Here is a 25000-nt window from a genome sequence, read left to right as displayed (position 1 = left end):
ATCATACCAAAGATGAGCGCAAGATAAATTATTGAGCTTTTTTTTTCATCAGATACTACATGGCAGAGGGAGTAAGGATATACTCCCAGGAAACCTGGAGACAGATTACTCAGGGTGATGGGAAGGCGTTGGTGGAAAAATACATTGATAAAGTGGTGAGTAGAATGGGGTCAAAGAGGGAATGGGGGGGGGGGGGGGATTTGGTGGAGAAACACATAGATAAGTAGTAAGTGGGTGGGCATCTATCTTTTAACCCTTATATGACAAGGCTGAATTTCTTTCAAAACAATTTTTTTTGCATTATTTATTCTAGTTTAACTGTCAATCTAATAGATAATGAAGATAATTATTGGTTGGAAAAAAAAATCTGTCTTGCTGGTAAAGGGTTAAATATGCATTTGACCGATCTTGTTGGAAACAATAGGACTGGCTCTATGTTAAAACTTCATTATTTTAAAGTGAGTCTTGGTGTTATACAATAAATGGTCTTTCTGAGCTAGAAGGCCAATAAAGCCTGAATTTACCTCTGTTTCCTTAGTATTAAATAGACAGTAACAATTGCTTGCTACCTTTTATACAACACTCTGGTCTATTACAAAGTACTCTTGGCCAGATCTAACACACCCTATCAGTGTTTGTTGGACAGAAGAGCCAGAAAAAACTTTTCCTGCACTGTGGACTGATCTGTTTTACTTTGAAAAAACATTTATTTAGAATTTTGGCCAGAAAACTCATCCATCAAATATCTATCAAATAAAATGACCCTCATCTTGGCAAATATTATCAAACCTGGTACTTTGTTGCTAAAAACTATCACACCTGGTACTTTGTTGCTAAAAACTATCACACCTGGTACTTTGTTGCTAAAAACTATCACACCTGGTACTTTGTTGCTAAAAACTATCACACCTGGTACTTTGTTGCTAAAAACTATCACACCTGGTACTTTGTTGCTAAAAACTATCACACCTGGTACTTTGTTGCTAAAAACTATCAAACCTGGTACTTTGTTGCTAAAAACTATCAAACCTGGGACTTCTCAAGTTTGAGAGGTTTTTTTTGCCAAGGCGAGAGCCAATTTTAATCAATCGATATTTAAAGGACAAGTTTTATGGCCAAAATTTTATATAAATATTTTTCCTGTTTATGGCAGTCTACTTGAAATTTTAAAATTCGTAGTTTTAAGGAGATAAGAATAGCAGTCACTATAGTTAATATTATAGATCAACTATTTATCCTCACATCAAAATCCATAATATTATTTACCCAAGCATTCTCAATGAGTTTTAATGACTTAGTTGCTCATGAAGTTATGAAATTGGAGCCAAAATTACATAATTCTATGCGGGTGGTTGGATGGGAGCATCACCCTTGAATCATATACCTATGATGTTCGCATGGGTTTACGATCCGATAGTGATGTCGTTTCTTCTTCTCTTTACTAGCCTATCCTGCTTCTTTGGTTTGTGATTGTATTTTTGACAGGGGATATTTTTTTGGAGCATCACCCTTGAATCATATACCTATGATGTTCGCATGGGTTTACGATCCGATAGTGATGTCGTTTCTTCTTCTCTTTACTAGCCTATCCTGCTTCTTTGGTTTGTGATTGTATTTTTGACAGGGGATATTTTGTTTCCTGTAAATCTTCTGCCTGTTTGTTCTTGGTTATTTATAATTTAGCTTATGATATCTTTAGGTTATGATTTTGATTGACATTTGTACTATTTTTGTTAGATTGCTTGTTTTTTTTGTTTCAGCGGTCTCTCATATAACCTCAATTGTGTTGGAAGAGACCTAAAGCAACAAACAAACAAAAAAATCTGAAATTGGAGCCAAAATTACATAATTCTATAAGTTTTTGGAGCTCTAGGCAGATCTGTGATACTGTTCGATTTACTGCTGAAGTGAGTGCTCTAACATAAGGCCCACGAAGCCAGAGTTTATCTGGTTTTCTATAGCAATTGCTCACTCCCTTTTTGAAAGGGACGCTAATCTATTGCAAAGTACTTTCTGCTAGATCTAACAGGTTCAGCCAGCCAATCACTACTGGTTGGATAGGAGGTTGGAAAAAAATCTCGGGGCATATGAAGAGAATACTCTGACAACTGAGCTATAAGGACGCCCTAACAATGGAGAATGGCTACTATTGATTGATTTTCCCATTATAATTATAAGTTATCAAACATATATTTGTAGATGTATAGTGCGGCTATGTGGTCTAGTGGTATGACACTCACTTTCGGATCAGAAGGTCCTGGGTTCGAGCCTCGCTCTGCGCATAGTTGAGTCCTTGGAGAAGGTTCTTTACTCACATTCTCTCACCGTACTCAGGTGTAAAATGAGTACCTGGCCGTTAACAGCGTTGTCTCTGTCCCAAAAATTTGTAATATCGCCTGACAGGTGTCGATGTCTCGTCCTACATGTTATGTGTTGCTGTTGGCCAGGGACCCCTTGTAAAGCGCTTTGAGCACGTTAAGTGGATATTGCACTATATAAAAGCTCAATTTTTTGTTTGTTTTTTTTTATATATACTTATTTATTTTCTAACTCAATTTTTTACTTTTTATTACTTATTCCTCAGGTAGAATTTTACTTGTCGTCAACAGAGTCAGACAACCACGCAGTCAGAGAGGCTGCATGTGCTTGTATCGCAGAACTAGGATCAAAGGTAACACATGTTGATATTTTTATGAATGATACACATCTTACTCAAGTGATAAATTTGGCAATAGATATGTGATTCAAAATCCTCCCTTTGGTTGGTGATCTCATAATGAAGTCATGGATGCCCTTTTTCAGGCTAAAGCTTAACTGTTGCCTTTAGACAACTAATGTTTTCATCTTTAAAAAAAAAAACAGTCCAACTCACCAGTTTTCAGGCAACAGTTATGGTGAAGCTAGATGAATATGTATCCTTTTTTCATGATTTAAGGGTGATACCATTTGATGAAGGAAAGCTTTGCATGAAATATTTTTAAATTTTAAATTGAGCTTTTATAAATTCGCAATATCCACTAAACATGTTCAAAGTGCTTTACAAAGGGTCCCGGGTCAACAGCAACACTTAACATGTAGGACGTGACATAATGCCTGTTAGGCGATATTACAATTTTTTCGGACAGAGACAATGTTGTTAACAGCCAGGTACTCGTTTTACACCTTAGTACGGTAGGAGAATTTGAGTTAAAAAAACGTCTTTTCCAAGGACTCAACTATGTGCCGAGCAAGGCTTGAACCCAGGGTCTTCCGATCCAAAACTAGTGTCATACCATAAGACCATATATATATACTCTTTATGAGAAAAATGTTCAGGATTTTTTTATTTTAGCAAAGGGCATCCTTGTGAAGAAAATGAAGGCTAAAAAGTAAGATAATAGTTTCATTGTTTTGATTTCAGTAGTTAAAAAAAAAAGATACCAGTATAAATACCTTCTTGAAATGAAGTCATATTTTTTTTAGCTCTTGTCAATGACATAAATGATAGATTGTTAATAAACTTTGGTATTTTCAGTTAAAATATGGAAAGTCACTTAAATTATTCAATAGAAGTATCTGAGCCCAACATTTTCTCTCTTGTCCATTACTATCCATCTTCATTGAGGTTGAATTTTTTTTCTAATTTTCTTTTTCCTGATGCAGTGTATTCTCTTTTACAAATGATTGAATTACATTATGACATCATTGAATATTGCTGGTTTTGTTTAGAAGTGTGTATATTATACTTATAAATTTTTTAGAATGTTACATCAAAATTGTAAATAAAGAAATCTTAAAATAATTTGATTTACTTTTTTAATGGATGCCACTACACTATCGTTTAAAACCATAACTGCATACAAATATTCAATTTTTTAGGATTGACAGGAGAAAAGCCTGATATGCTGACCTTCTCATTTTTTAATGCTATGATTAGAATATCATCAATTTTCATAAAATGACCAGATAAATCTGTTTCCTTGCGTCACCACACAGATGCTAACAGCTGATATGAAAATAATATGTGTCTTATTGATTGTTTCCTTAGATAGATCACAGCGTGGTGAGTCCGTATGTCCAGAGACTGCTGGAAACGTTGCTGGATTGCTTTAAGGATGATAGCTGGCCTGTTCGGGACGGTGAGGAAAGTTTTAAAAAAAAAAAAATATCCATACGTCAATGGTGGGGATGAAGGGGGGAGGGGGGAATCAGTTGTCAGGATTTTGTTGGACAAAAATGCTTGCAAACCTAACAAGAGTACCTATAAATAATTATGCAATAATGATGAGAATAATAAAAAAAGAAAATAGGGTTGGGGATCAACATTGTTGCGTACAGCCAAGGTTAAGTTTTTATCATCGAGCACAGCATGACTGGCATATCTAAAAATTATAAGACTATTTTTTACAGATTGATATACGAGTAACTTGCAAACCTTTATGAAGTTAGGATGATTTGATTTCCTGTTGACTCAAATGATTATTTAAAAAAAATCTGGTGCATAATCCTGGGGCCTTTTAGTTATGACCGCGACCAATCAAAATGCAGGATTTATGACACACCCTCAAGTCCACCCACCCTACCCGATTTGTGTCGATCTATGTTAATTTACACAATACAGTAGTATGATCATTAAAATAGATGAGTGCCTGTTCGTCATAGTCTTTATTTCTCCGAAAATATTGCAATTTCTTAATTAATTAACAATAACGAAGTTTTTATTCTGCACATCCATTGTATATCTTAATGGGTCATATTTATGCACATTCGCAACCCACATTATTCAATATTGATGCGGTGTAGTTTTCATGTCGTTAGTGCACGGAGTGTGTAGTTGATTCAAGAAATATGGTCACAAAAGGTATATATTTTGATATCTGTATGTCTTTGTTAATAAAAAAAAGTTATAAAACAAGCGCTGATGGTGTCTGACCGAAATTTAAAGCTACAAAATAGAAGTAGCATTAAAGATAAAATAATCTTTTAGAATTACCTAATTAAATATCTTAATTAGCTAGGCGGCTTTGTGGTGTAGTTTAAGCTGTCAGACTCGAGCCTTTAAGATACTGGGTTCAAATCCTGGTGTGGATAATTTAAAAAAAAAAAAGAATTGCTGTTTTCATTATTTTTATCATAATACTTTATCATTTTCATCTGTTTACCACATTTGTTTGTCGTTGTTGATTTTTTTTTTTCTTCTTTTAAAAAATTTTCAAAAGACTTTTATCTTAAATTTTAAAAATTATTTATGTGTTTATTTACAACCTATGTTAGTTTTCACAATACAGAAGAAGTATAATAGATGACTGCCGTTCGTAATAGCTTATATTTCTCCGCAAATATTGTGGGAACTTTTACTTGTAATAATAATAATAATAATAATAATAATAATAATAATAATATATAAACTAATAATAATAATAATATAATAAATAAATCACACCTATAATATGTCAAAATGAGTGGAGAATTAAGAGAACACAGATGTATTTTATAATTGTATATCTTTTTTTCTCACAAACCCCACAGCTGCTTGTATCGCATGTGGTCAATTTGTCTTGTGTTTTCCTGACCAGTCCAGACCCGTCCTATCCTCATTGTATCCCCTATTCTTTGCCAATCTACAAGACAATATCTCATCTGTCAGACAGGGAGCAGCCACTGCCATCTGTAACGTTGTCAAGGCTTATGGTGAGTGCAGGAAAAGAATGACGTGAAAGCGGAGACACATTAAATGGATTAATGCATTTTAAAATTGAATAAATGGATAAATAAATAATTAAATGAATGAAAAAACAATGAGTGAATGAATTAATTCATTGGGTGGATACCTAGATGGTTAGATTCGGCTATGTCGTCTAGTGGTATGACTTCTGTCTTTGAATCAGAAGGTCCAATATTCAAAACCTGCCTATAGTTAAGTCCTTGGAAAGTCCTTAACTCATATTCTCTCATCATACTCAGGTATAAAATGAGTACCTGGCCGTTATCAGCGTTGCCTCTGCCAGAAAAAAATGCAATATTGCCTAACAGGTGTCATGTCTTATCTTATTTTGTAAGTGTTGCTGTTGACTTGGGGCCCCTTGTGAAGCGCTTTGAGAGTTTAGTGGATATTGCGTTATGTAAATGCTTTGGTTATTTTTTTTAGATAATGGATATGGATGGAAATGGGTCTAAGGTTAGATGGATGATGAATAAGGAACAATTGATATATTTACATATTATATACATCTTTTAGTTACTACCACTTTTACAATATCCATCACTGCCCCTAGCTGGGTGCTTCTAATATTGAAAACCAAACTAAACTTGTCCCATGGATATTTAGGGGTTCAATCAGTGAAATTTTTGTAATTTTCAGACACATTCCACATTTTTGAAAACCAGGCTTCAAACATATATAAGCCATTTAATTTTATGTTTATGGCTACCAGAAGTCATAATCTTACACATAAATATGAAAACAACTCATTTCATTGCACCCTGTCTTCAATAAAAATTGGCTAATAATGGCATGTTTTAAATTATGCGATCTCTAATCTAGATAGTGTTAGTGAGTCTGCATCAGTACCCAGTAGCAGCAGTGGTAGTAGTTGTAGTAGTAATTTATAACTAATCTAGATAGTGTTAGTGAGTCTGCATCAGTACCCAGTAGCAGCAGTGGTAGTAGTTGTAGTAGTAATTTATAATAAATGGATGAACTAGTCATATTTTTATGTTGACAATTGTAAGAAACATTTTAATGTTTCCTCGAAAGTTGCATTCTACTAACTTTTGTATTTTTTTTATTTCTAAAATCTCAGCAATTAAAATAAGCACTTAGTTCATTATTTGCACAGATGCTCTTTATCAGTTGTTCTAAAAAGCTGACGAATAAGATTAAAAAATTATTTTTCCATTTTAGAAAAAGAACGTTTTTGTGTCAAAAGAAGGTAATATTTTGACATATTTTTGAAAATATCAAAGCTTTTTAAATTTGTATAAATTGCTAAATTTAAGTTGTAAGTTATTTGTTGGAATGAATGTTGTAAAGTTATAAATAACTGAGATTTTAGAACTGAAAAAAATGCTAATTTGTGAATAGAAATCCAAGATGGCTGCTGTCACCATGGCTTTCCATTGGGCACCTTTATATTGTTTATTTTCTATTTTTGTAAAAAATTGGTCTCTCCACCGATAGAACCCCTTAATGACATAGATTATAGCAAATTATTTGTCTTTCTCTCACACAGACGGATCTGAGAATGAGATAGTACTGTCCAAGATAAAGGAAGGCTTTGACAACATCAAGACTCAACCCGCGACTACAGAGAAATATTCATCAGCCATGGACACAGGACCAGCAACTTTTGGGGTGGTGAAACACCTTAGAGACAATGACCCTGACCTTCATACAGATAAACAGGTTGTGCATTTTGTCTGACTTATTCATCATGACCTCCATTCTACTTTTGCTCCCTTTCTTCACCACTTCCTCCCCTCTTATTGGCATAAATGCCTCAATCTTATATTATAAGAAGCTAAACCAAATGCTGAAAATTTGTATTAATTTTAAATTGAATTGTTATAAAAAGCATGAACTAAAATGAATATATCAGCTTACAAATGAAGGAATGTTTTGGGGCCAAAGCCTTTCTCATCCTACAACAAAAGAACTAAAAACTGTAATCGATAGACAATGTAGAAAAATATGAAATTTGAGATTTTTTCATTGAAATCAAATTTTATGATTGAAACTTTAATTTAATTTTCCTTGTTCTTATCATCGTGTCTTAATTTTAGGTTGAGGCAATGGTTCACATTTGTTGAAAGAACAAATTGTTTACAAATATGTCATTGTTTCATATATCTTTAAAGAAATATAGAAAATTAAAACATGACCCTTAACTATACTGCCAACTTTATTTCTTGCTATCACAATGGTGAGCACAGATTGCATTATTTTCACCAAAAAATTACTTTGTAAATCGCTAAATCATTGCTAAGATTGCCAAGGTTCCATGATTAACAATTAATGTGTTTTTGCTGTTCTTTAATTCGGAATTCCAAGGTAAATGAATTATTTTTGATGCTGTTTCTCTTTAAGGCTCCCAACAAATTTCTCTTATTTACCTTTTAAAGTTGTGCAGGAATTCCAACTGGAATAATTTTGCACCTCTCAACTTCCTCATCTCATTGTATTTCTAGATGTATTCATGTGGGTCACTGGCCCCCAAAATGGGTCGAGGTGGGGGATGCATGGACCACCAGTTCAAGAAACCTTCAGAACCCTGGGAGATGGCAGATGGGTGAGTCGGACAAGGAAATTTACTTAAATATGCCTGTCATCCTTGGTGGCACAGTTGTATGTCTTGTCTTATATTTAAGTCAGGTGGTATAGACCATAGTTAGTGGCTAGATGACTGACAATAATCGCAAAACTTTAGCTTTGTGTTGTGTCCTGGTAAGGACTTTACATATTTAACTGTACTTTGTGAGATGGAGAGTTGCATACACAGGGCTTGCTTTGGGAGTAAATGAAGCTTTATGTTAGTGAATATGATGAAGATGTGGAAATGCCCTTCAGATTATGTATATTTTTTTAATGAATTAAAAAAAATGATCTTGTAAACGGATCCAGGCACAATTCAAGATTCCTTTTTAAATGTATACAAACCGTTAACATATCATCATTTGGCCAAATAGAGATGACTTTTGCATAATTAGAATTGGATGTCAACAATTATCGGGTTCACGCCACAGCTATTAAAGAGCCATATTATTTGAAGTCATTATGGAGTTAGAGCAAAAGATAAAGTGAAATTGTAGTCATTAGATGATCGTTAGAGTCTGCTGTTTGCACTATACATCTCCTGTGTCTAGTAATAGTCAAATCGATGATTTTATGTTTTAGGTGTGTCCTTCTCCTATCTGAGTTGAGTCAGATCCAATCACTGCATACCTCCCTGGGCAAACTGATGACATCGATGGCCAAGGTGTGTGAGATGAAGGGATATGCCCAGTACCCACACCTCTTGGAGACTGTCTGTAAACAGGTAAGTTGTCTTTAGTTTTGTTGTTTTGTGTTGGTGGTTTTTGTTACTACTATTATTTTATTGACACCCCCCCCCCCCCATTTTTTAAAACTCTCTATTAGGTAGCGATGACTATGAAAATTTTTGTTTTCTATTTTTGTAGGAAATACTCCTCTTAAATTAAAGCCCTATCTCCACTGAGTAAAAATCTTTTTGAATTTTGGAAATCCATTAATATATAACAAAGTTATGCAGTTTCAAATGTGTCATTTATTTGGATGACTCACAAAGAGAAAAAAATACGGAAAATATGGGACGCTTTTTCTGCGTTTTATTCTGGTTTGTGGCTGTATCTCGCTTAATACGTGGAATAAGATATTAAAACTTGGCAATTTTATGGCAAAATTATCAGAAAATATGATGAAGACATCAGAAAAGTTCTAACTTGTATAGTTTTAGAGCTGTATGGCTAGGGTCAACTATAATTTTGTTTTAAAATATATATAATATTGATCATTTGGAACTTTTCCGAAGTGTAATTTTGTGTCTACAACACATACAAATCAAACGAAAACTGCCTGCTAAATTATTATCAATCAGTCCCGTGAGACCATGGCTTATGTTATTTCTAGTATTTATTTGAGAGAGAGAGAGAGAGAGTTAATCTACTATCCCTATGACATAACAATGAAACAATGCCTTGATTTTAAAAAAGCGTGCGAGGATTTGTGTCGTCAGTCACCGCGAACAAGTTGCCAGATGGCCATGTGTGTGGCCAAATATATAATTTTGCTTCTTTTATTAAATTTTATTCATCTATTTTTGTCTCATTGACATTTATCCTAGTCTATTCAATTTTCTGTTTGTTAAAATTTAGTTCATTTTAAGTGGGCCAGTCTTAATAGTGAAAGCCATATGATTTTCTATTTAGCCACTTTTGAAGTCGAATTTGGTCAGGTTAAAGTCTGGCCACCTGGCAGCCTTGCCTCGCTCACGTCATTTTCGTGTCGCGCGATGGTGGAGCAAAATGGCCGTCTCCATATTTTCACTCAATGAAATGCAAATTGGGTTGATGTTTTGTGAGAATACGGGAAAAGTACTTATCATAATCCAATGAAATTTGAAATATAAATAGAAGAAATGTGCATATATATCCTTATGAGTGACAAAAATCTCTCCTATTTGTAGTTTTAGAAATATTGTACTCCAAAGAGTAAAAATCTATTTTTAACAGTCTTCTGGTAATCCTACGAGTTTTGTCGCTTGACATAATCTAAAATGACCTCTTTTCTAACTGTGTGCCAACTTTCAGTCATATTCATCGATAAACAGCTTCGTAATTAATTTTTTTAAATAGCATGTACAGAACGGCTTCGTCCCATATTTTGTCGCGAATTTGGGCACTTCGTGAGCGAAAAAGAGGCCCAAAGATTTGTGTGGGATAGTCATTGCTATATTAGGTACTTGCAAATGCTGCTAAATTTAACCCATTACATCCTAAGCTAAAATGAAGTTGACACCCCCCTTCATCCTAAGCCATAATGAGGTCACATTCCGTGTGGGAAGTAAATATGGGTAAAATGCTACCTACTTTCAATAAAAAAATTCCTGTCTATAAGACATGTATTATATGATAATAAGTGATATTAAAAGAGAAGAAAGATTTACCTTTATTTTGATATATAACATATTAGTGTTCAGATTTACTTTATGGGTAATAAAAAAAGTTAATAATAAAAATGACCAGTGAGAGGCACCTGGGTCCTCAAATTGTTCTGAAATATCCTCATCAGTCTCTTCAACTTTAGCAATACCACTGTCGGACTCATCATCAGTATCATTTTCATCATTATCATCCTCTAAAATGTTGTCATTCCACAAGGAATTGAGATAATCAAATGCCATAATCACTTTTCTAGCATAAAAATTTCTATGAAATTCAAAAAGTCAATGCAACATTGTTTGACAAATTTCATCAGGCTACTTTCGTTTTATTTAATTGTCTTGACCTGGAATTTATCTAAAATAAAGTATTAAAAATGATTCTCACCACTTTCTAGGTATACAGCAATCATATCTCTATCAGGCAGTTACAGGCAGGTTTAGAAACTCCGCAGGTGGTTTAAGATGAAGGGTGTGGGAATTCGACGGGCGGTTACGGGCTGTAGACTGTAATTGGTTAAGAATTATAAAAGGGGAAAATAGAAAAAGGTTGTATTAATATAGCAAATCGTCCACAGTAAACACCATGATCTTCGTGTTTTATGATTTAAAGAATTACTTGATTATGGAATATAGACCTGTAAATTCTCAGTCAATTAACTGAAATCAGTCAATTCATCAAATTCAAATATTTTAAAGAAGGAAAGAATTGAATAAAGAAAGAATTCATGAATCATAGTCGAATGACTGTAAAGTTAATTAGGAATGTTCCACAGCGCTACGCATAGCTCATGGGCCGTTTATATTAACGATGGATATATTGCCAAGGCTAAGCAGCGCTTTTTAGAATTGCAGTGTCTGAACACATCCCACTGTATTTTCACACAGCCTTCGTGAAATTATTTTTTCACTTTTCAAACATGTCGTGATCCCAATGGTGCCAATTTTAAGTGAGCCTCTGAGCGATAAATTTCACTGTTTCGTCTAAGCCAAAATTGACCATATTTACCTGGAGGGAAGTAAAAGTATGAAAAAGAAAAATTCAAACACCGGAAGTGCGTTATGTAGATACATTCAAATCGAAAGTTAAATGATTGCTACAAGCACATCTCGATTGCCTCATATGGTAAACAAACTGGTTGACTGTTTCTAGTTTCTTCACTGATTGGGTACATAATTATAACTAACAATGGTAAGTAGCCTAATTAATTCCCGCGCAAATTAGTTTTCTTCCATTGTTTTGCTCAAGCGAGCTTGCTGTTTACTATTCATTTCAATTCTTTGGATGTTTCCGTTACGAACTACGAAGAGTTTCAGTCAATTTTTATAGAGCTCATTTACAGGTCTAGGAATAGTGTAAGATAACATTAGGATGAAACATTGTCTGTTGGAGAAAACAATACATTACTTTAAAAGGACCTCAAAATTTAACATCCATCTCCATAAGGATAGACATGTTGGTTCAAAACTACCTTCCCGAAGGGTACACTGTTGAACTGTCAAATCGCCATCTCAAACCCTTTCACCTTATTATACCCACCGTCTCAAAATGGTAAAAATGTCTGTGTAGACTTTTAAATCCACAGTCAAAAACATGAGAAATAAAAAAGAAGTAGCCCTTCAATGCCATTAGGCCCACAGAGCCGGAGATTATATCAGTTTCTATTGTGTGAAATGGACAATAGCAATTGCTTACAACCCTTTGGATAGGACGTTAGTCTATTGCAAAGTATTTTCCATCAGATCTAACTGACCCAGTTACTCAGTCACTGCTTGGTCAGTAAAAACATCTCGACTTCACTGAGTCAATCTTATTATCATCTGTGTGTGAAGCGAATGCTCTAATAACTGAGCTATTGGGACTCCCAAAATATAATGCTTGGGCTCAAATTATACTTTTTATTGGTGAGATTGAAGTCAGTTTCCTTAGTTACAAAAGACTAAAATTTCTTATGTCTTATCATTTTAACTTTAAATTCACCTTTCAACACCTGATTCATTCTGACATAATACCAGATGAGGGAAGGGAGAAAATCACATTAATTTAGGTCATGTGGTGAGGTAAAGACTGTAGATCTGTACTACAACGACGCACTATAAATCTGTCATTTTTGGCTACCTTATCATCTAATTTTATTTTTCTTAGGGTCAAGCCCTTCTTCGGGTTGTCTTTATTCCTTGACGACAACATATAACAGCATAGGAACAGCCTAATTGAAAAAAATAAAAATGAACTTTAAGCATTTCATGTCCAATAACACTTATAAGTTATAAACAAGCAAACGAGCAACTTAAAAGCATTGCAACTGACTCTTTTATGAGTTGATTCAGGCATTAACTATACTTTTGATAATTTTTAGATTTACTGTTTATCTTCTTTCCTTCAGCTTCCCAACATCGCTAAGGGATTGGGCAAACGTCCATTTAAGATGCATCTGGAGTTGTTCTTGGATCACATCTTCTATGCTTTGGTAACTTGATTGGGTTACGTCTTCTAATAGATTTTGACACGATGTGTATAGGACTTTACTTTTTTTTTTTTTTCTTGAATACTACTTTTTGGTTTAGTTTTGTATCTATCATTCATTTTAGATTGCTTTGGCTATAAGATAGAAACCAGAATTTATTGCATTATCACAACACTGACATCGCAAATGTCTTTTGGCTTAAATAGGGATTTATGAATTACTTAAGTCCAAACAAAAAGTCGTTTGTTGTGTCAAATATCTATGAGTCCTTCCCACAATTCTCTATCTGGCCATGATAATATGTGGCACATTTCTGCATTAGGGTATTAAATTGGATTTACCTTTTGGTTTAAACCCTAAAAGAAGCTGTAAAATTTAGAAACAAATGTTTGCAATTATATAGTAAATAAAAAAATAAAAAATAAAATAAAATAAAATAAAATTCCCTTTATTCATCCCCAAGGGGAAATTTGTCTTTAGGGTCTATTCCAAGGGTAGACTGGAATAACCCAGGCATCAGCCGCAGTGCAGCGCCGCAAAGTGAGCTAGGGCTAGGTGACTTGCTCAAGGCCATACAACGCAGCGGCGGGTGATCGAACTCATTACCTTTTGGGTACGAAGCAAAGACCGTATCGCTGAGCCACGCTGCCCCTTACTTGTACTTATCCACAGGAAACTTTATGTTCTTTGCTCTTCAAAAGAATTTTTATCTGCTATGACAGAACAGGGTACATTTACGACATAGAACCAGACATGCAGCCTATTGGATGTTTATGCAATGCTCAAAGAAAGACAAAGCTGCTTTAAACTTTTGAGATCTTTGAATTAAACATACATCTCCGGTGAGATGAGGAGATGTATGTATGCAATTTGCCTTTCATTAGTCCATATTCTTGAGGTATATGTGAACATAATCGCAAACCTGAAAATTTGTCAGAATTATGGGCTTTCTTTAAGACTGTTGTAGTAGAGTATATTTGCATTAGTTTGAGAGTATTTAGATGGCAACACTGGGACCATAACAATTTGGGTTATAAGACTTGTAAATAAACACGCATCAGTTGAGGTATTTATACCTTATTTAAACCTTTGGGCTAATTCGGACGCTGTTTCAAATTCAAGACTACTCCTGCATATGACAGACATAAATGCAATTTGATTTGAAATCAGACCTATCAATGTGATTCACTCTTACTTTGTGAAGAGGATGAATTGTGTATTGTTAATTTAAGACCATGGTGGGCTTAGAAAAAATGTTGTCAGCAGTGGGCAGTGGACTTATACATGACAAAATTGAGTTTTTCAAGCATCAAAATTAAGGGTCGTTTAAATGGATGGATATTTGAAGGATTAGTTTTCTGACCTAATTTTTAAATATGTGTCTTTCCAGAGGATGCCAATTAACTTGTTAAAACAGGTTCGTTTGTGTGTGAACCGAGTACAAAATCAATCGCAAGCAACCAAAGACATGTGTGTTGACTTATTTTTTTTACTTCCTCCTCCAGGAAAGTGAAGTAGCTCTAACATCATCTGCTGCTAGTGAGTGCCTTGTTGAGTTGTCTTTGTTTCTGGGCCCAGGGATCATGAGGGGACGGATACAACAGTACAACCCCACGTAAGGCTTTGATTGTTTATAAATTACAATATATATATAATATATATATATATATATATATATATATATATATATATATATATATATATATATATATATATATATATATATATATATATATATATATATATATATTTATATATATATATATATATATATATATATATATACATATATATATCTATTTATATATATCTATTTATTCTCACCTCATTCTGTTATATTCACCGACAACGTTGTTTCATCCATTATTGAATCTTCAGGGAGGTCCTTAAAAAAAATCCTAGTGTCAGGGAGGAATGTAATTGTGCTTATTTGGCACCAATGTTGTTTCCGGATGTAGGTTTGTTGCACATGTATGTGCATTTGTGGATGTGTGTGTATGAGAGCTGGGTGTGCTATGGTGTTGGGTAGGGGCGAAGTGACCCGAATGGCTAAGGCATTGCACTGTGACTCAAAAGGTCCCGGGTTCGAGCCCTGCTTCAGGCACTTTTGTATTTTTCTTTTGACAAGATTATTAACCCCCAAAATGCTCACCTTAGACAATATAAGTGGTTCCAGTTGACATCTTGTTTGATGGATTATCTATATTCCTTAATTGAATACCTAGGCAATGATTTCTATGTTGTCGTGGTGAAAGGCTGTTTATTTTTTAATTTTAAAAAATCATTAATGGATTCATCAAATTGTTTTATGTCTAATTTGTCATTCAATATAAGATGATCTTAGGCACATCATCTGTCTTCTTTCATATCTTTTCATTTTCTGCTCCATCCCTTACAGGTATCTCCACCAATTTGAAACTATAGAGGGAATTCCTCCAGCTTAGAGGAACTATCTACACCAACGTCTTAATCTGATGTGACGTCAGAATTAACCAAGCAGTGAACATTGAATTTGAAGCCTAGATGTTGAAATTCAAGTTGACTTTAATTTTCAAGTTCTAGTCTTATGTGAAAGATGAAATGAGATTTTTAAAATGCAGGAAAAAAATAATATAACTTTAAAGTTTTAAAACTAAAGTCCAATTTTACTCAATTTACTTACTTAGGCCGCCCCTTGGGGCGCCGAACATGAGCCACAAGTCTTCGCCATTCTGTCCTGTCCTCCATAAGCCTACGCAGCTCCCGGGTGTTGTCCATTCCTGTGTCATCAAGCGGACAGTCAATGTAGGTTTTATTCTGCCTGCCTCTGCTTCTAGTTCGCTCAGGTGGTTCCCATAGAACAAGACTGCTTGCAATCTCCTCCTTGTGTCTCCAACAAGTCTCAGTCTTCTCTTTTGAATCTTCGAGGTCACTGGGGGGAGGTCACTGTAGAGCTCTTCATTTGTTATGTGCTCTTTCCAGCTTACATTGAGGGCCATCCGCAGCATACGTAGACTTTAAGAAGGCCTTTGACTCGATACATCGCCCTACCATGATGAAAATCTTAAAAGCATATAGTATACCTCCTAAACTTCTCTCTGCTATTAAAAGAATCTATGAGAACACACGGGCAAAGGTTATCTCTCCAGATGGTGAAACTGAGCTGTTTGAGGTCAAAGCAGGGGTGCTTCAACATGATACATTAGCCCCCTATCTCTTTGAAATTGTCTTGGAATATGTGATGAGAAAGACCTACGAGTAGGACTATGCTGTAATGCTAAGAAGACAGTATTCCAAACCTACAACCAAGAAAGGCCAATTAGCATACAGGCAAAGAATGGAGAATGGCTGAAGGAAGTTGACAACTTCAAGTACCTAGGAGGTTGGACCCAAAGCAGTTCCTCTGATATTTCTTTGAGTGCCTGTCACAAACTCAGGAAAATCTGAAGTTCAAACCTACAGAGGGAAATAAAGAAGAGACTGTTCCTGGCAACGGTAGAGTCAGTGCTTCTATATGGAGCAGCGACATGGACTCTTACTAAAGCCCTTTAGAAGCAACTGGACGGCTGCTACTCAATTTAACAATGCATCATATCTTATGATTTTCTCCAAGAGAGAAGTAACAGCAATGCAACCCACGATTCATCAAAAGTACCAGAAATTAAGATAAATAATGTTTGTAAATTATAATTTGAAAGAAGTGAAGATTTGCTGAAAATGGGCCAAATTCAAGTTATGGTGACTGGTTAATTCAAAATCAAAATGAGGCTGGGGTCAGTTTTGCCACAAGAGGAATGCAAGGGACACCCAGTTCGTTTACAATGAGAAATTGGAATCAATGTAAAAATTATTGCTTGTTTTATAATGAGACGGATCCTCAGCAGTACAAACTCCTATGCAATCAAAATTCACAAAACATTATGTATCCATTACCACAACAATGAGACCAACACAACATAGAGAATTTCACACACTCACTCAATCCTCTCCGGGCCTGTGACACTTGAGGCGATGCAAGGAGCTCTGCCTGGTCCTGTCAGCTGCTTTTCTTCAGGCCACCTTGAGGGACATACCCTCTCTATGGTACGTCTCCAGGTCTTCCTTTCTTGGAGTGTCCATCACTACAGAGCCTTCCTTGTTAGATTTTTTCAGGTCTGTGCTCCAAACATTGCATCTTCTCCTTTAAATGAGACTCCCCAGAGACTCCACCTCCACTCTAGCTCTCAGGTCTTCATTCGAGATTGTAGTTGGCCAGAAGATCTTCCACAAATTACTATAAAATCTGCTGATGTTAAATTGAGTGGTAAATGGAAAAGAGTTGGCACTGCCCAAGATTTTCCAGTTCTACCCCTCACTGAAAGGTGATCACTACCTCCAGTTATGCCCACAACACTGCTTGAATCCCAAAGGACGTGCACACGAGTCGCGCTCTAAATCGAAGACTAAGCTGCAAGAAGTTATGAAATGATTAAAGTATTGAACAAAATGAATATAACAGTTTCAAAGAAATAAAAATATTTAGTCATCATTGCTTTTGTTGTTGCCTGATGAAGGGCTTTGAGGCCAAAATTTTCCATGTTTAGTAATACATTCTTTTATTAAAGCTGTTACGTTAATTTTTGTTTAATACTTTTAACTTGCCACGACTCCTAATTCAAACCAAGTTGTGGGGACAAATGAAAAGCTCCTTCAAATAACTGCCCGTGTGGGCATGACCGTTACTTGTATTTGACCATTAGACATTGAAAGCAAATGAGAAGATTAAGAAATGTTGACTTTGGTGCTTTAAATAGACCTAATAAGAGGATATGTGGTGGTAATTTTGATCAATTTGACCATCCAATACCAAATTTGGGTTATTTACACTTTTAGATACTTCAAACACACAATAAACATTAAATTTATACCGGTAATTAAGTGAGAGAAAAAAATGGTTAAGTCTAATAGTTTTTTAGGCTTTGTCTTATTTTTAAAAATTTGATTATCCAAGATGACCACCAAAAAATTTCAATTTCCATGACAACGTTTGAATGTTTTTTTCATCGCTTGTACAATTGTCTTCTTGAACCAATAAATTGAATAGAATTATATAAAATGTAACATTTTTATTTTTACTACCGGATGTCATATAGTTTTTATGACACTATTTCACTGCAGTGCAGTATCTTTTTAGTTAATTGGATAAGTCAAACATACAATTCCATAATAACAGACAATAGACTGAATAACAACCCTTGATTTTAATTTGTATTTTCAATCATATGGCTTTATAACAAAATTATGTCAAAATAGATACTCAGTTCCCATGAGCTTTGGTTTTAAACCCATTTTATGGTATGCATAGATAGATATTTTCAGCTTTATTATCTTCAATATGAGTATGGTACGATGGCATCCGCATGACGTCAACAATCTTAAAGTCAATACCTCTTGGTCCTAAATTTGTAGTACTTTATCTAAGTCTACTCCATTGATAATGGATAAAGTCAATCAATTTTTCTGGTCTGGTGATGTTGAGTTTATCAGGATTCCGCTGTATTTTTAGATGGCTAAAGACTGTATATATATGACCCTTGGATCTACTCCAGATCTCTTTAAAACTTGTCCCCTTTGTCTTGCTTTTTCTATGGTGCTTGTTAGCTTGATTAAAAAAAAATTTTGATTATCCTTCATCTGTCTGTTTATCGGTGGTATACGACTTAACAATGTCTTAAGCTCTGTAAAACTCTCTAAAAAAATATTTCAAAACAAACAAAAAAGAAAAACTAAACCTTTATCCATTACATTTGGGGTCTGATTTTACTTTAATCTTTGATCATATCTGATCACCTTTTCACACAGAGAGTAGCTGGCACTCAGCTTCCACGAGGTCCGAGTTGTATCAAATTTTCACACTGCTCTTTTTCTGGAGAAAATGGTTAGGATTGCAGTTGTAATGAAGCTAGATTTAAAAATTGGAAAAACTTTATCAATTTTAACAAATTTAAAGTAGGCAAAGAAATACCTCTATCAAATATGATGGGAATCATTTTTTTATAAATTTCAATTTGGTCTTCTTATTTATAACTTCTTAATCAGCTGTTTTCTCCAGTCCTTTTCTCAATGATTTTCTTACAACACAGGACATCAAAATAAATAGAAATTAAAACATTTCATGAAATCAAAATGATACAAAGAGAAAAATTTATGTTGTATGTTCTATTGTATTGCGTTATACTGTAAAAGATTATATTGTGCATTTTCTGGTGTAAATGTGAAATGAATTGCACTCATTTTTTGTAGCACATTACTCATACCATTGTTTAACTGTAATCAATGCTCACAACAATAGTTCATTTTCCCCTGGAAAGCCATATGGAACAAAATTCCCATTTTGCACTGTACAAGATGCCTGTTTGGTGCCCTTTTCAACTCGCTTTCTTGATTTATCTTTTCTCACTTACAGCCAGAAACTGACACCTGGCTCAAATGAGATAATCCGAGTAAAGTGTCTTACAATAGTCGTTATCTAGTCATTGATGACATTTAAATAATGTTTGTCATTTATACTTTGAAATATAGTCCCAGTTTAAAAGAATATAATTCACTGGATGAAAGTCCACGATGGTTTATGTACTCCCAAATCATAAGATTCTTGTGGTTGTCTGGCTCTCTTCCTTGTTGCAACTGTCGATCCATTCCAACGGTTATGTCTTTCAGTCCTCAGTCTGTTGTCCCATTTGTGACTGCTGACTCATTCTGATTTTTATTCTGAGGTGAAACAGACTTTTAAGCAGAAATAATCAGGATAACAATGTTTTTTTTCTGCTGTTAAAAAAAAAAGATAACCATGACTTTTATAGTAAATAAGTCAAATACAAATTTCATAGTTTCACTTTTAAGTTTTCGTTTTTTGCCATTTTACAATTTTTAAAAAGATGGTATAATAAGTTCATCAGTGTTGAAAATATAGATGACTGAAGAATTTATTGTATTACTTCCCTTTGTTTACGAAATTATAATTTGCCTTTATTCTGAACTGTTTGGACTGCAATGTCGTTGATTTTTGGCTTTTGGTTTTGATAAAAAAGAAGTGAAGACGAACGAACACATGAGGCATTTCGGTGTTATTTTATCTTATCTTATTGACTTTTGACTTGATTATTAGACAAATATTACAATCAGAGCCATAAAGTTCAATACCCCTGGTTTATGTTGCGTTCAATGAAAAGCTTGTTGGTCTATTGCAAAGTTCTTCCTACCAGATCTAGTAGACCCAGCTATCTATTTAGTACTGAGTGTATTGAGGCAATGGATCACATTTATTGAAATCGGGTCAATAAGATTGCATGATTTTTAGAGTAAATGTGAATTCAGTGTAGAGTCAAGTCATTTATGTTTGTAACAGAGTTTGAACTCAATACTCTTCAACAGTCGTAACGTCACTTCCTTCCTAATGACGCATGGTAACTTAGTAACACTGGCTCTAAACTATCGGAACAATGACGGACGCCCGTATGAAATATTTCCCTGGCGAGCATAAAAGAGTATCCAGAAGGGAAAAAAACCCATAAATTTGATCATGTTTTGACTTTTGCACATTCTGATCACAAGGCATATGAAAAGTTCTAGCCAGCATGAAGAATAAAAAGTAATGATTTTCTTTGTTTAAAACCAAGATGGCCGCCGTTGCCTGGCGGCATGACATCAGAATACTGAACTCAATTTGAGTGTAGTTTAAATTCAATTTGGTTTTGATTGGCACGGAGTGAAGTGTGAACTTGATGAGAATAAAGCAAATCAACTGTGATAAGGGAAATGATCTAGTTTCCATTCGGTGATGGCTTGAATTCCTTTTTGGGTAGGAGAACATTGGTCTCATGGACCTGGGTGTTCTTCATCAGACTACACTCTTATTATCTCCTCTATCAATAAAAACAATAAATAAATAATTATATAGAATTTCCTCTTTTTCATCCACAAAGAGAATTTTTTAATTTAAGTCTGTGTCATGGGAAGATTGGAATATCTAAGGAATCAGCCCCCTGGGTGGGGTTCCTGACCTCCCATAGTGGGCAGGGGGGTACATACTGTGTCTTTTATCCCCTTATATCTGTTTTCCAACATGCTTTCTGTCTTTGTCTTGGAATGAGATTACTTGGTTTTGTGAGCGGGTGGTTGGATGGGAGCATCACCCTTGAATCATATACCTATGATGTTCGCATGGGTGTACGATCCGATAGTGATGTCGTTTCTTCTTCTCTTTACTAGCCTATCCTGCTTCTTTGGTTTGTGATTGTATTTTTGACAGGGGATATTTTTTTTTCTGTAAATCTTCTGCCTGTTTGTTCTTGGTTATTTATAATTTAGCTTATGATATCTTTAGGTTATGATTTTGATTTACATTTGTACTATTTTTGTTAGATTGCTTGTTTTTTTGTTTCAGCGGTCTCTCATATAACCTCAATTGTGTTGGAAGAGACCTAAAGCAACAAACAAACAAAACTTGGTTTTGTCCTGGTTTTGGCCAGATGCCCTGGATGAGAGGGAAACAGTCGAATGTATAGTTAGTTTTGGGAGATGATATTTTTTTCATTGTAAATCATCTCTCTGTTATGCACTGTATTATGCTTTCTTTATATTATATATGATTTGTAAAACATTTGAGTGTGTTCCTCTTAGCGGGACCTGTGCTTGTGTGTGGATGAGACTTTTAGTGATCTCAAACTAAGTACTTTGATAATGTGCTTTTGGAATCTACACCTGTTTCTTATTTGAACCAATTCCGCTTTGCCTTCCCTTTTCTTGGATGCTTTATTGTAATTCTAGAACTTTTTACTATCCCATTTTCTTCCTTTTTACTGGCGCTGATATGACCTTAATGTTTTGCAAGCGCCGTAAAACCCTTAAAAACAAAACAAAACAGCATCAATTCCAGCGCATTACCGCAGAGCTAGGGCGATGCGACTTGCTCAAGGCCACAAAGTGTGACAGGAAATTGAATTCGGTACACTCTGTGCAACGAAGCCCCTGTATTATTTGTCCTTCCTTTTGGATTAATGCCTTCATTCTTGATGAGACAATTTGTTTAATTTGGACTCTCCTGGGGTCATTTGTTTAGAGGAAAACAGTCCGATGAAATGATCTTTTTTCTTTTGAGAGATGGTATTTTTTCCCCTTGCAAATTATCTCTTTATAGCTTGATTATTTAGTGATTGCACACGTTTTTTAAGCATTTGAGTGCATCCATTTTTAGCACAGATGCTTTGCCTGTGTCTTGATGGGACTTCTTGGTCGTCTAAAATATGTCTGTTTCCCCTTTTGAACTAGTCTCTTTTGCCTAACATTTTTCTTTGGTGCCTTTAAGGACATCTATACTCAAGTCAAATATATTTTGACCAGTCTATCATACCATTTTTACTAAGTTTAGATTTGCAAACACTGTAAAGCTCTTAAAAATCAAACAAAGCAATTTCTTTCTCAACTTTTGGTTTGATGACATTGATTACTGTAATGGACCTTTTCAGTATTACTTCAACGGGTGCATACATCTTTGTTTCTTTTTGTGATGAATGTGTTTGGTAGGTACGATTGATAAGCTTTTATTCTCTTATATTCTCCTTTATCTGTTGTAAGTCTCTGTCCAATGCAAGTGTTCTTAGCTGTTACAGGTCATCATGTGTGTTAAGGTGCTGAGCAGGCAATTGGATGTTTCCTTGAGTTGTTGAAATCAGTTCTTCAGTTGTTGTTTCTAAATATATTTGATATTTTTTGAGATCTTGATTCAATGTTGGAAGTGAAGTAGTACGCCCTCTGTATTTGGCTCCTTTTTTGAAGTAATCATCCATCGAGGCTTGTTCTGGAATATTTTCATCTCGTCGGAGCACGTGTCTGAACGGTTCTTTGGTGCTTTATTATTATGGAAACAAATTACTAACTGGATGCTAAGACTAACACACTCAAAGTAACACACACATTGTTTACGACAAGCGTCCATAGAGAAAGCGTAGCCATATTCATTCATTCATTATCTGTTATTGTCGTCCATGGGACTCGTTTGTTTTTTTTAATGAAGTGAGATAATTTGGTTTTGGTCAGATTCTGAGTGGGTTCGTTCACTGAGAGGGAGGGAGAGGGAGTCAAAATGTACGCGTGTGTGTGTTTTTTTTTTCAACCCTTTAAAACCAAATGACTTAAATCTGGTTTTGTATTAAGTTAAAGTTTGTTTCTTATAATGCTATGTTATAATGATGTTTTTTATGAGATTTAAGATTTCCACACAATTTGGTCATTTTGATATTTTTGGTAAAAATGTGACTGACGAAAAGACCGAGTAAGTGTGTGTGTGTGTGTGTGTGTGTGTGTGTGTGAGAGAGAGAGAGAGAGAGAGAGAGAGAGAGAGAGAGAGAGAGAGAGAGAGATTATTATTATTATTATTATTATTATTATTATTATTATTATTATTATTATTATTATTATTATTATTATTATTATTATTATTATTATTATTATCATTTTCTATACCACGTATAGAACGCAATATGAAAATTATTGAAACATCAAGGCGTTGAGGTACTTGAAAATAAATCAATGAATTGTGATTCAATAAAATGTCTTGGTGTTTGTTATTTTGTGTCGTGAATCCAGTCGTTTTGAATTGTCATGGACCTGGGTAACCAAACGAAATTATAGGCTTGATTGAACATTATTGTAATGGGCAATATTTTGCATTAGTTTTATTGGGTGGGGTTGCTGACCTCCCATAGAGGGCAGGGAGGTACTAACTGTGTCTTCTATCCCCCTATATCTGTTTTCCAACTTGCTTTCTGCTTTGTCTTGGAATGAGATTACTTGGTTTTGTCCTGGCCCTAGTCGGTTACCCTGGTTGAGGGGGAAACAGTCAACTGAGGTACATACTGTGTCTTCTATCCCCTTATATATGTTTTCCAACATGCTTTCTGTCTTTGTCTCGGAATGAGATTACTTGGTTTTGTCCTGGCACTGGCCGGAATCCTGGCTGGGAGGGAAACAGTCAAATGCATAGTTATTGTTTTGGGAGATGATATTTTTTTCCTTCTAAATCATCTCTCTGTTATGTATTATTATTTTTATTTTGAATGTATAATGTAAGTATTTGAGTGTGTTCCTCTTTGTTGGATTTTGTGCTTGTGTCTGGATGAGACTTGTAGGTGGTCTCAAACTAAGTACATTGGTGGTATGCTCTTGGAATCTATATCTGATTCCTATTTGTTCTCAGTTCCCCTTTGTCTTACTTTTTCTTGGGTGCTTTAATTGTAATTCTAGACCTTTTTACTATTTCATTTTCTTCCTTGTTACTGGCGCTGATATAACCTAAACGTGTTGCAAGCGCCGTAAAACCCTTAAAAACAAAAACAAAACAAATGTATAATTATTTTTGGGAGACGATATTTTTTCCCTTGTAAATCATCTCTCTGTTATGTAGTTATTTTGGCTTATTCTTAACAGATGATTTGTAAACGTTTGAGTGTATTCCTTTTAGTGGGGACTTGTGCCGGTGTCGGGTGAGACTTTTAGGTGACCTCAAACTAAGTACATTGATAGTGTGCTCTCGGAATCTACATCTGTTCCCTATTTGAACCTTTTCCCCTCGTCTTACTTGTTCCTCAAGTCCCGTTGATTGCATATCTAGAATGTTTTTACCATCCAATTTTCTTCCTTTGTAGTGGCGCTGATATGACCTAAATGTGTTGCGAGCGCCGTAAAACCATTTAAAACAAATAAAAACAAAACCGCATTAGTTTTAGACGACGTGTGGGTCTGATTATGGGTTTATGGTTTTAATGGAAATCTCAAAAAAGGCGCAAAATATTGTGTACTATTACAATATTAAACTAGGCCCATAATTGCGTTCGGATATCATACCTGCATATATATGTT

The 25000-nt window shown here is 34.8% G+C and overlaps 1 protein-coding gene across 1 annotated transcript in view; it reads left to right on the top strand.

Moving 5' to 3' along the window:
- LOC144968839 (uncharacterized) overlaps positions 1 to 20191 on the top strand; it is a 36762-nt gene extending 16571 nt beyond the window's left edge. Inside the window, exons 7-16 of the mRNA XM_078907582.1 lie at positions 53 to 155; positions 2585 to 2671; positions 4028 to 4118; positions 5509 to 5670; positions 7212 to 7384; positions 8167 to 8267; positions 8873 to 9014; positions 13043 to 13126; positions 14629 to 14738; positions 15522 to 20191. Coding sequence (XP_078763708.1) covers positions 53 to 155; positions 2585 to 2671; positions 4028 to 4118; positions 5509 to 5670; positions 7212 to 7384; positions 8167 to 8267; positions 8873 to 9014; positions 13043 to 13126; positions 14629 to 14738; positions 15522 to 15567 — 1099 coding nt within the window. The 3' untranslated portion in view covers positions 15568 to 20191. The remainder of the gene's footprint in view (positions 1 to 52; positions 156 to 2584; positions 2672 to 4027; positions 4119 to 5508; positions 5671 to 7211; positions 7385 to 8166; positions 8268 to 8872; positions 9015 to 13042; positions 13127 to 14628; positions 14739 to 15521) is intronic.
- Positions 20192 to 25000: the final 4809 nt, after the last annotated feature.

The sequence above is a fragment of the Berghia stephanieae genome, chromosome 1 (assembly GCF_034508935.2).
Source record: "Berghia stephanieae isolate SIO BIC M18660-M18661 chromosome 1, UCSD_Bste_1.3, whole genome shotgun sequence".
Lineage (NCBI taxonomy): Eukaryota > Metazoa > Mollusca > Gastropoda > Nudibranchia > Aeolidiidae > Berghia > Berghia stephanieae.
The sequence above is the reverse complement of the archived record's forward strand: the minus strand, read 5'-3'. Positions and strand labels throughout refer to the sequence as shown.